Genomic DNA, 12,500 nt, shown 5'->3' with positions numbered 1-12,500 from the left:
AATAATGGCGGCAGCGGCCATACACATGCCAGCACGTTGGGCGCAGGACGGCGAGCATTCATGATGCACTGTGTACGGACTGAAAGCAGGCCATTAAACCCAACACTCATTAACTCCTCATGTGTGAGTCACAACGCTTCCTGCCTGGTCACATCTGAGCAGGAAATCACATGACTATGAGCTGTTTGTGTTGCATAGTGAATGTGTTTGTGCTGTGTAGTGAATCTGAGAGATAGTTTTATCTAATGTAACTGTTCCCTCATCAGCAACCTGCACCTAATAAACTTCTCCCACCACCTGCGGCTGCACGCACAACTACTGATGACCAGCTGTGTGTGTGTGTGTGTTTCTACAAACTCCTGTGTGTGTGTGTGTGTGTGTGTGTGTGTGTGTGTGTGTGTGTGTGTGTGTGTGTGTGTGTGTGTGTGTGTTTCTACAAACTCCTGTGTTAGTGTGTGTATGTGTGGTGTATGGTGTGTGTATGTTTGTTTCTACAAACGTGTGTGTGTGTGTGTATGTTTGTTTCTACAAACTCGTGTGTGCGTGTGTGTTTGTTTCTACAAACTTGTGTGGGCATATGTATGTGTGTGTGTGTGTGTGTGTGTGTGTGTGTGTGTGTGTGTGTGTGTGTGTGTGTGTGGTCTATGGTGTGTGCATATGGTGTGTGTGTGGTGCATGGTGTGTGTGTGTGTGTGGTGCATGGTGTGTGTGCGTGTGTGTGTGTGTTACTGCTGGCCGTCAGGACTTTGGTTTACAGTTGACATGAGTTGTCTCACATGAGTCCAGGGTGGGCGGGGCCTGTGGGCTAATGAGTGGGTTAATTACAGTATTAGCTTACTATTACAGCTTTAAGCACCACTTCATTGTTTTACGGCCTGCTTGCATTTCCAGTGTTTGGCTTATCGCCGCACAAGGACAAAGGTCAGCGGCTGCACGCAGCGCTGTGCTTTTTCATGGTGTGTATCGAGATGTAAACACAGGAGGGATCACACACTGTCAACGCTCATACTTTACAACTCATGCCGCGCACATAGGGGAAAACTGCACAACTAGGAAGGCTTTTATTCAAATAAGCCGTGTTTCCCGCCCCTTGTGTCATTTATACACAAAAAATCTTCATAAGTGCTGTGCAGTTGTGTAGTACAGATCCTCATCCCTCCTAAAACCCACAACAAATAACCGCCTGAAGCTCGAGTCATTTCGAACAAATTAAAAATGTCCTGTTTCATAGAGCCCACACACGCACAATGTATTCATGATGCAGTGTGTAGTGAAAACACTGACCAACAACACCACACATACTGATATGTTATGCGCTATATGATGCATAATATGTACAACACTACACATGAGCAACATAATATAGTCAGTCAAGAAGCTATGTATGCATAGTTGCACTTTGCACAGGCACACACACACACACACACACACACACACACACACACACACACACACACACGTAGGTGCAGGGCGGAGCTTGTGTGTATGCACAGAACCATACATCCATTCAGCACCACCACATCATGTCACACTTCATGCTGAAGAAAATTAGTCACTGCCACGGCTCCACTTTGCAGTCACGCAACACATATTTGGTACAGCTCTGTCTCTCTGCATCAAACGGGCTCAAGGCGACGGCTGGTGGTGCGCAAAAACAAGCAAAAACACACTCGCGTTCATTCCAAACACAAGCCCCCAAGTTTCATTCTGCAACACTTCCACAAAAAAAAAGAAAAAAGTACGCTTGCTCTGCTCAGACGGCTTTTCACCGCTACTGAAGTTCAATCTCAGTGCTTTTCACCACTAACTACACCCACAATACTACTTTTCACCACTAACTACACCCACAATACGTGGACATATATTTTCCCTTTGTCAAGCTAATCGCCGAGCCAAAAGGTGACTTTTACTCACTGTAAGATGTGCAAACAAATCAAAGCAAAAAAAGAATATCTGGATCCAAAATGGAGAGCTGCAAAGAAGGCCCTTTCTTCTTCTACATGGACTACATCCTGCACCGCTACGCCTCCTCACCCAGTTTTCCAACACCAATCAAAAAGCCTTTCCACGGGCAAATTGACTGACAGGTCTCTTGATATAAGGACTGACAGTAAACCACAACTAAATCTGAGTTTCTAATGTTTTCTGATGCTGGACAAGGCGTGTTCACACTGGCAATGTGTGTGACCACTGCAGGAAAACGGACCCTTATTTTAAATCACAGTGGGTTGAAAAAGACACAAAACGATGTATGTAAATGTATCTCGAGTTTATGCGGTCAAACACATCACAGATTGGGCTTTTAAGTGGAACTGGAAGCAAGAACTGAAGACAAAAGGGCATGATGGCGTTCTCGACCCGAGGTCAGGGCAGAGTCTCCCCTCCTGATGCTGCGGATCAGGATTACCACTTGATAATCTGATGTCTGGCCTGCGCCCTGAGGGTCACTTTCTCCCCACGCCAGTCAAACAGACACACAGACAGACACACAGACAGACAGACAAGAATCCCCGGGGCAAAGAGCCAGTGGGGGGGGGGGGGGGGGCAAGGAGGCAGTCACAAGTGTCAAAGAAAGGCTAGGCCGATGGTGCTGTGGGCCGATAATGTGGGTCATGCAGCTGGCCATTGAGGAAATTTCATGAAGGACTTGCAGAGTCAATCCAACTGTGCTAGCCAATGGTCTTACAATGGCAATGCCTATTGTACAATAATTACTGTATTATTATTATCACGGGCACACCTATGCCGATCCTGGTATTGGACATCAGGCTGGTACCAGGGTAAAAACAGGGCATAGATATTGGAGATTCTGATACCACAAGCCATGAGTAAATATGTCATGAGTAAAAGCAAAATGACTTAATTTACTACATTTTGCCCACTTAATAGCCTGTATTTCTTAATCTTGGGGAAAAAACAAAAACAAATTCTATTTTCATTATTTTGCCCACTGACCCCAAACTAATGGTTTGAGTCTGAGCTGTTTACTAGAACAGTGAAGGAAGGAGTGGACTGGTACTCAGAACTGGCCGATACTTCAAATTCGTATTCACTATCGGTATCGACAGTGAAAAGTTATGTTGGTGCATCATTAATTATTATCATCATTAGCATTATTATTATTATTATTATCATTATTATTGTCCCTGAATCATGGATCAGTGCTCGGCACAAGCTGACCTCAGGCCAGCTCCCATGCTCGCCATGACCCGAACGACATGCAGCCATCCTCTGAAAAAAAGAAAAGAAAAACACTTACTGTGTTTGGGGGGCTGTCCAAGTGGTGGTTGGCGGGCGAGCGGGGGGACACCTTGCCGCAGTAGGAGGCCAGGGGGAGGTGAATGACACCGCCCAGTCCCTCACTCTCGTCGTCCTCCACTCGCTGTCTGCTGGTTGCCATGGTTACCTCTCCATCTGTCCCCCCATATGGAGAGGCTGGTCGCTTGGAAGACATCCTGGAAAAAAAAGGGGGGGAAGAAGAAGGGAGAAAGGAGACAGAGAAAGACAGTGAGAGGGAGGGAGGGAGAATAACAGGAGGAAGAGTGAGTAATATTCAAGGGATGATTTAACGGAGCAGTGCAGGGTTGTGGTGTTTTGGCTGTTGTGGTGCAATAGCTGAGAGGTTTCTACTGAAACAATGCTGCTACTCTGTGAAGCTGCTGGAGAGCGAGACCTTCACTTCTTGCCTGAAGGACGGCTTCCTGGTATTTTTACAAGAAGAAATGACGGAAAAAAGGTTCTTTTTTTTTTAAAGTACAAGACTATTCAGCGTCTCAAGAGAGGGGTTTTCTGCCAACAGGTGCTCAGTAATTCTTTTGAATACAACTATTGGGGGTGGGGGGGGTGCAAGGGCTGTCATCCCTCCACTGCTAAACAAACTGACCAACTGCCAATCCCCCGTTTCCGTCCCATCTATACTCGACACGTGTACCTGCCAATCCCCCCCACCCACCCATTACTGGGACTGTTGTCCCCACCGACCCCCTTGACATTTTTTAAATCAATCACTGAATACAAAAACATGTACTGTTTCTCTCTCTCACTCTCTCACACACACACACACACACACACACTGACTCAGACTGACTGACTGACTCACCCACTCACACACACACACACAATCACACAATCACACACACACACACACAACACTGACAGCAGAGCGATCGCAGTACAACTACACACAATCTCCCCTTCAGTCAGTGTGCAAGCACCTCGCTACTCGGTACACCTTCAAACACAACCAGGTCCCATGTTCACCACGGAGGCTACGCAACGCTCACACGTCCAAACCCTGCAGAAGGAGTCCGCTTGGCCGGCACTCGGGAGGAAATGGCCGTGTTTTGACAACGGGCTTTCAGTGCGCTCGCGTGCGAGAGAAAGACAGCGGCAGAGAAAGAGATTTGGGAAAGAGAGAGTGAGAGAGCGGGGGGGGGGGGAAGAGGGGAGTGTGTGAGAGCAAGAGAGCGAGACAGTGTTGACAGTGACAGTAATGTTTATGAAACCCCTCCTGACAATGGAGGCACACAGGAAAATAGCAAGCAATTGCCGGGCCCCGCCATTTGCATTTGTTACTTTGTTCCCTTGAAAGGAAAGAGAGGAGAAAACGCCACATATTAGGTGAACTCTGTCACTCACAAAGTAACCCCCCCACACACACACACACCTCACCCCTGCCTGCCTGCCTGCCTGCCGCCCCGGCATCACACTACCTTGGCTGAGCAGTGAATATGGCATGATAACAGAATTCAGTGTGGCTCTCCAGAGCGGCCGAGTGCTTCACGAGCTCCCATCAGCCTTGAAGCCACTGCGACTACGACCCTGGGTAACAGGCTACTAACAGTCTCCCCGAGACACCAGCGAGAGGGCAGAGGACAACAACCAGAACGAAGGGGGGGGGGGGTCGGCGGAGGAGGGGGATTGTGTGTGTGTGCTCTGTACTACACTGGTTAATGTGTGAGTTGAGCCAGGAGAGAGGGAAAGCAAAAGGCGGTTGACTCTTCTCTAAATTCTTTTATCCTCCCGTTCATTCCTCAACACCCCCCCCTTTCTCCATTTCCGTCCCCGTCCGGCTTCCTCTTTTTTTTCTCCTCATCCTCCACTCGCTCCCTCGAGACTAGCTCTTGGTAGAACCAACAACAAACCCCCCCCCCGCCAATATTTTCCCCACATCCTCACCTCCATCCCACCATGGATCTCTCACTTTCTACCACTCTATCTGTTACCCCACTCTTCCGAGCCGTCTCGGTCGCTGCTCCACCCCTCTGCCGATCCGGGGAGGGCTGCAGACTACCACATGCCTCCTCCGATATATGTGGAGTCGCCAGCTGCTTCTTTTCACCTGACAGTGGGGAGTTTCACCAGGGGGACGTAGCGCGTGGGAGGATCACACTATTCCCCCTAGTCCCCACCCCCCCTGAACAGGGGCCCCAACCGTCCAGAGGAGGCGCTCCCACCCGCAGACACGGCCAATTGTGTCTGTAGGGATGCCCGACCGAGCCATAGGTAACACAGGGATTCGAACCGCTGATCCCTGTGTTGGGGAGGCAACGGAATAGACCGCCACGTCACTATCCATCTTCCTCTCTCACCTCCTCCATCTCCGTATCTCTCCATCTCCAACTTCCCCAACGCTGTCCTTCCCCGTGTCTCTCTGCTTGTGTCTGATAAACGGATTACACTCTTGACTCTATTAGATTTCCTCTGGACTCTACATCTGGCATTGTTCCTGGGAGCAGACCCGCAGCTAATTTATTGCTTATTTGCCTTATGACAGCGGCAAGGCAAACAATATTGAGTGCTGCTTGCTGGAGGGGCGCTGAGGAAAGTCCCGCATTAGGTAGGACAGCACGTGGCCTGGTCACATATGGGGGAAGAGTGCTTTCAAAATGTAACCCATTACAAATTACTAATTACCTGAATGTAACTTTACACGCTGGAGGAATTATCTCAGCGTTCCAGCACAGTTACACTGCACAAGCATGAAACGTAAAATCACTCAGCGCGCCGCCATATTAGCGTCATTTATTTCCTTAGTGATGTAATAGAAACCAAATAGCTGAGATCAATTTACAGAATTTAGCAAAATGTCATACCGTAATGTCTAAATATGAATATGAATGCCCCGTTTTGTTGTTTTGTTGTTGCAAAGTTGGTTTAAAGTCATCGGGCAAGTAATCGGACAGCACGAAACAGATATCTCTGATCAGATGATTTTTCTCTCAGCAATTAACCCTGTTAAATGGATTACAGTAGCCATTTTCTATCATGATCAGATTAGCAATGCACATTTCACGTAATCAAACCCCGGGCTTGATCACGCGGTGCGGGCGCACAGTGGAAGTCGTTCCCTTCATTAACGCGCTGCCCAGCGAAGGGCTCTGCGTTTCAGGCGCACAACTACGTGTCGAGGACACACGAGATGAGGTATGCCGAGAGGCGATCACGTAGCCCGGCCGATGTACACACCCACAATAAAAACTACACACAAACACGCACATGCACACGCACACATGTACGGACGACAGCTCTCGTCCAACGGCTGTGGAGAGAGTCCGCATCCATGTCCGTTTACTTCACCCCGTTCTCTTGACCCCTCCACCACCCCGAGCTGGGTCAGCACGAGGCAGGGCCATAAATCAAACAGGAAGTTTTATTTGTACTGATGACAGGTGAGCGAGCTGTAAAACGATATGAAACTAATGTGCGATAACATTTATGGTGCTTTGTCATATGGTACAGGTGAGCCCTGATACAGAGAGCACTGTGCATGCATGTTCTGAGAGAGAGAGAGAGAGAGAGAGAGAGAGAGAGAGAGAGAGAGAGAGAGAGAGAGAGTGTGTGTGTGTGTGTTTCACACACTATCCAGTGTGCGTGGTAGGCCCAGCTGTACAAACTATAGGGCTTTGAGCCACGCGGCCGCACACACGCACACTCTTGCAAAACACACACAGTATAACACACAGACACACACACACTCACACACACACACAGAACAGAGCCCCGAACACTGCAGGTCTGTCCTCATCACTGCCTGTTTACTTTACCTCCTTTCACTCTCGCACACTGGGGCCTTGTGTTTCTGACACACACACACACACACACACACACACACACACACACACACACACACACACACACACACACACAAACCCTTCCCCCCACGTCCTGTGCACACCTCTGACCAGCACACTGATCTCAAGTCACTTCAGTATCCCTTAAAGACCCGACGCGGTTCAGCTTAAGAAAATGTCCCCCCGAAACAAAGCCGAGTAGAAGCGGTCGAGTCCCAAGACCCCTTTACCGCCCCCCCCCGCAAGTTTAATTCTGCTTCCTTAGTTTGCCAAACGTGGCCACGTTGAAATGTCTTTTTCAAAAATGCCGTGGGAAACAAAAAAACAGAGACATCCAAACCACTCCGAGGTGGATTTCGGACGACTGCCCGACCCACACTCTGCTTCATCACTCCTCCTCCTCCTCCTCTCTTCTTACCTGTCTCTTTCGGTTCTCCTCCCTCCTTGCCTCTATAGTCCTCTTCACGCTTCACACCCACACCACCCCTCCGCTCCTGTGCGGACTTCCTCTGCAGCAGGCGTCTGTTAGGACGGGCGGGCGGGGGGGGCTCAGGTTGTAAAAGCCCCTCTTCCCCACTTCTTCCCTTTGAAGTAAAATTACTATACAATTGAGCACGGCGGGTGTGCAGGTTACAGCAGCCACTTGGTTTAAAAGTTTGGCAGGGCCGCCATGCTGACGGCGAGCCGGAGGAGGCCGCCGAGCACACGGACTGATGTCAGGGTCAGAAAGCCAAGCCTTTGTTAAGACGGTAAATTGGTAACATCGCCGCATCGTAATTAGAGGACATTTGCATAATTTTGTGCCATCCTTCTGTGGTGGCTGGACACACACTCTCTCTCTCTCTCTAACACACACCATACCCCACACATACACACAAAAACATACACATGTAAAGAAAAAAAAACACAAACACATACATAGCCAAGGATATGTAAGCACACGCAATACCCTACACACACACACACACTTGCGTGTGCCAATAATGGTTTCCAGAGAGCAGTCCAGTGAAACAGTACCATGGTTACAATATTGAATGTTAAATATTATTTCTAACGTGTCCAACAAGTCAGTACGTGTACATACGTGGAGTCGATGACTTGGCAAGTTACACAACTAACACATCCACATCTGACCCCCCCATCAGAACGCAAAGCCACAACACAACCAGAGAGGGAACTCAAATCCAAGCCCGGTTTCTCCGTCTCCCTCTCCTCCTCTCTCCCCCCTAATCTCTACTTTCTCTCTCTCCTCCTCTCTCTGCAATCTCTACTTTCTCTCCATCAATCTCTACTTTCTCTCTTTCCTCCTCTCTCTCTGCCAATCTCTACTTTTGCTCTGTCTCTCTCCCTCTCTCACTGCAATCTTTACTTTCTCTCTCTGCTTATCTCAATTTTCTCTCTCCCTCTCTCTGCCAATCTCAATTTTCTCTCTCTCTCTCTCTCTCTCTCTCTCTCTCTCTGCCAATCTCTACTTTCTCTCTCTTTCTGTCTGTGTCTCTCTCTCCTTCTCTTTCTCTGCAATCTCTACTTTCTCTCCATCAATCTCTACTTTCTCTCTCCTCCTCTCTCTCTGCCAATCAACTTTCTCTCCCTCTCTCTGCCAATCTCTACTTTCTCTCTTTTTCTGTCTATGTCTCTCTCCTCCTCCTCTCTCTCTGCCAATCTCTACTTTTCTCTCCGTCTCTCCTTCTCTCTGCCAATCTCTACTTCCTCTCTCTTTCTGTCTGTGTCTCTCTCTCTCCTCTTCTCTCTCTGCCAATCTCTACTTTTTCTCTCCGTCTCTCTGTCCCATACACACACCCACAGAAGCACACGCACGGTGCGAGGGCTAAGCTGAGATTAGAGTGCCACTTCCCCTTGGCTTTTTGATGATTAGCGGCTCACCAGTAAAGTCTCTCTCATATCACATATGTCCACTGCTGTTAAGTCACTAATCGGCCAGGGACGGACATCCATTACCCGGCTGAATAATCGCTATCAGCTGTGGTTAACTGTCGCCTAGCCAGTGCTTACTGTAATCAAGGCACCCATTTTATGTTGGCACGCCAGTGGAGGCGACGCTCACCTACTCACACACACACACACACGCAAGCCTGTCGGAACCCGAGCGCCGCCACTTGCATGTGCGCAAATCTCAACAAACCCGGACGACAAACAACAATGACGACCCACACGCGCATGCAAATAAACGGTTTTCCGTATGCGAAATCACTGCAATTAACGGCGCCCTGGCAGGGTAAAGAATGGTTTCCTGTTTGACGAAGACGGAGTGAAAGACCGGCGTGACACGGCACCCTTCGTGCGAAAGTGGAGGTGGGTCGTTTGATTCATTACACTTGCCGCCCCATTCGCACTCAACGAGGAGCGGTTTGGACGCCTGCGGAGTTCAAGTTAACCTTATCCACAGCTGTTGTAGCTATCTCAGCTCAACTCCAACCTTAACACCCTCTCCTTAACTCAAAGAAGTGTCGCCGCGCGCCCTCAAACTCTCCTCCACAACTCAGCCAATGAATCAAGCAAAACAAAGCCCATCATGGGAAGTCCCTTAGGTCATTTTCTGTTCACGGCACAGCAGTCATCACACGTCAGAGGATATCACACTCTCACATATAGATGGACACAAAGATAAACACACACACACCTACAGAGCTCGCTCTCTTGCTCTCTCTCTCATTGTCTAGCTGCTAACATAATCATGGCTCTAACTACTCTCGTTAACTCTACTTAGAACAGGCTTTTAGGGAGCGTGGGAGCCTTCCCTGGAGGACTTCACTGCGTGTGTGTGTCTGTGTGTGTGTGCGTGTGTGCGAGCGCGTCTACAGCACACACATGCCGAGTTCAAGCAGTCTCTCCCTCTGAATTATGGCCCACTATTTCAGCCGCCAGACAAACATGCACAGAAGTCGGCCACATCCAGCGTCTCAATGCGCGTACGGTTAAAATAAGCGCCGCGCTTTTAATGGCAAGGCGCTGTCGAGACTCAAACTGACATTTCTTTTTCCCACAACCCCGTGACTGCTTAGCGTCGCCCGCCTGTCAGTCACAGGTACGAGGGCTAGTCGCCTGGAAGAGTTAAGTGGGCCATCTTTGAAATGGTGCTGTGCAGGAACAGAAGGGCACGTCGACATAGTTGGGCGGAATGTGCCTTTATGATAAGGCAAAACGCCGCCCGCTACATTTACATCTGCGTGACACCTCGGGCGGGAATTTAAACAAATGTTTCACCTGCATCATGCCATCCCTCGCTTTATCACCCCTCCTCCTTCTATATCCTTCTCTCTCTCTATCTCACCCCCCCCCCAAAGCTTTCATCGCGGTCCCGATTTCTTTACAGCTCCATCAGCCTCCTTGATTCTCAGCTGCCTCATGTTCTCCCCTCTTCCTCTCCCACACTGGAACTTATTTTAATGCCGTCTGCCCCGTTTGTCTCTCCGTCTGTCTCTCTCTCTCTCCATCTGTCTGCCTGCGTCTATCCCTCTCTCGGTGTAACCTTACTAAGTGTTCCCTCTTTACACAATCAGCTGTTTGTAAGAATGCCCCCCACCTCTCTCCCTCCTTCTACTCCCGCTCTCCGCTGACTCTTAAGGATATTGCCTAATATCTATTTATAGTCTGTCCTTTTGAACAGTGGGAAGACTGGGGCAGCAACAGACGGGGAAAGACGGAGGGAGAAACAGAAAGAGAAGGAGGAGGAGAGCGATTTTAACAGAGAGGACCTCAGTAGAGTCAGCGATGTGGTCGGAGGTTACGCCAGTTAGGATACCGTTCTTTACAAGCGCTGCCCCCCCCCATTTAAAGTGTATCAATGTTGCAACACACAGGCACTCATTAGGGTTTTGAAGGTCTGGATGGTGACCTTAATTCGGTTTGAAGTAAAACAAGTCTAAAAGGAAGGGGGCAAAAAAAAAAAAAAATCAATACTCCCGCCTTTATGGTCAAAAAAAAGAAAAAAGAAAAAAAGAACACAGTCTCAAACACACAGCCTTTCATACTTGTACGCCTATACACACACACAAACACAAACACACACACTCGCACAAAGTGCAGGCACACACACCTTCCCACACACACAAAGCATCCTCTGTGTGCGTCGCCCTAGATCGGACACCGTACAGCTCAAACCATGTTTCCTGTCCGTCTTAACTGTGGAAAGCAATAACACACAGCATAATGTTGCCGCCCTTCATCAAACACACACACACACACACACACACACACACACACACACACACACACACACCGCACACACATACGCGTCAGCAAGACAGTCGTACATTGTGTTGTGTAGCGTTGCGTTGTGGGGTGGGTGGGGAGATGTGGTCCAGCTTATTTGGCCTGTGGGACTTTGACAATTCTCCCAGCACCTCTCTCTCTCTCTCTCTCTCTCCATGACTCTCTCTCTTCCTCTGTCCCCCCCCCTCTCCATGACTCTCTCTCTCTCTCTCTCCATGACTCCCTCTCTTCCTCTCTGCCTAGCTGTGCTGCTGCCACCCGAAGCTTTAGTCACTGACTAGGCATGGCTCCACATACTTTCCTTGTTATGTTTTCAGTCGTTATTTTTTTTTCGTTTCTAAACCTTGTTTATTTATTTATTTATTACATTGAGTCACCCAACGGCGTGATTCTCGCTTGACCTTTTACTTTGGATGAAGTCAATGGCATGAAGAGGGTAAGGGGGGGAGGGGCAAAAACAATACAGACAAAAAAGAGAGAGAGAGATTGTAAGACAGATTTTACACACGACACATCTATGTGTGTTTGAGCCCACCAGCCAGCCTGGCCTCCGGAGTATTGGTTTGTTTGTATTTCTAACTATCTTTCTGTCTGTCTGCATTATGATGATTATCGGCGTATCTATTATAAGACTGTGTATGGCTTCACACACACACACACACACACACACACACACACACACACACACACACACACACACACACACACACAGACACACGCCCGTGTGAGCGCCTGTGTGTGTGTGTGTGTGTGTGTGTTTCTATCTCAGGCCTGTGTATCAGGCCAAGACAATGCAGTCCGTGGGAAAGTTTTTTACAATGCTGTGGAGGTAGAATAAAAGAGGGGAGGCAGAGAAAAACGGGGAGGCAGAAGTAAAGAGGGAAAAGTGCATCTCGGGGCTTGGGGGACCCACTCCCTTGGTGTCTGTGTGTGTGTGTGGGGGGGGGGGGGGGACGGCAGACATGGTCTAATTTTTACTGAGCCTGAGATGGTGTCTTAGCTTGTTGTGCCTGGCATCTATTTGTGCTGCGTTTGTATAGGAATCTATAAAGGAGTCAAGAGCATTTGTCTCACTGGCAGTGGCTTGTCCACACACACACACATACACACACACACACACACACACACACACACACACTTATTCCCAGCTGGCCTCTTTCTATAGTCCCTCACTTTAAAAATTCTCTCACCTCA

The 12,500-nt window shown here is 48.8% G+C and overlaps 1 protein-coding gene across 2 annotated transcripts in view; it reads right to left on the bottom strand.

Annotated features, from left to right (window-relative positions):
• The window catches only part of sox5 (SRY-box transcription factor 5), a 113,151-nt gene that overhangs the window by 95,483 nt on the left and 5,168 nt on the right, over positions 1-12,500 (bottom strand). For both annotated transcript variants that reach the window (XM_056275821.1, XM_056275822.1), the window contains exon 2: positions 3,260-3,455. In XM_056275821.1, coding sequence (XP_056131796.1) covers positions 3,260-3,455 — 196 coding nt within the window. The remainder of the gene's footprint in view (positions 1-3,259; positions 3,456-12,500) is intronic.

The sequence above is a fragment of the Lampris incognitus genome, chromosome 3 (genome assembly GCF_029633865.1).
Source record: "Lampris incognitus isolate fLamInc1 chromosome 3, fLamInc1.hap2, whole genome shotgun sequence".
Taxonomy (NCBI): Eukaryota; Metazoa; Chordata; class Actinopteri; order Lampriformes; family Lampridae; genus Lampris; species Lampris incognitus.
This window is presented reverse-complemented; position numbering and strand designations above follow the sequence as displayed.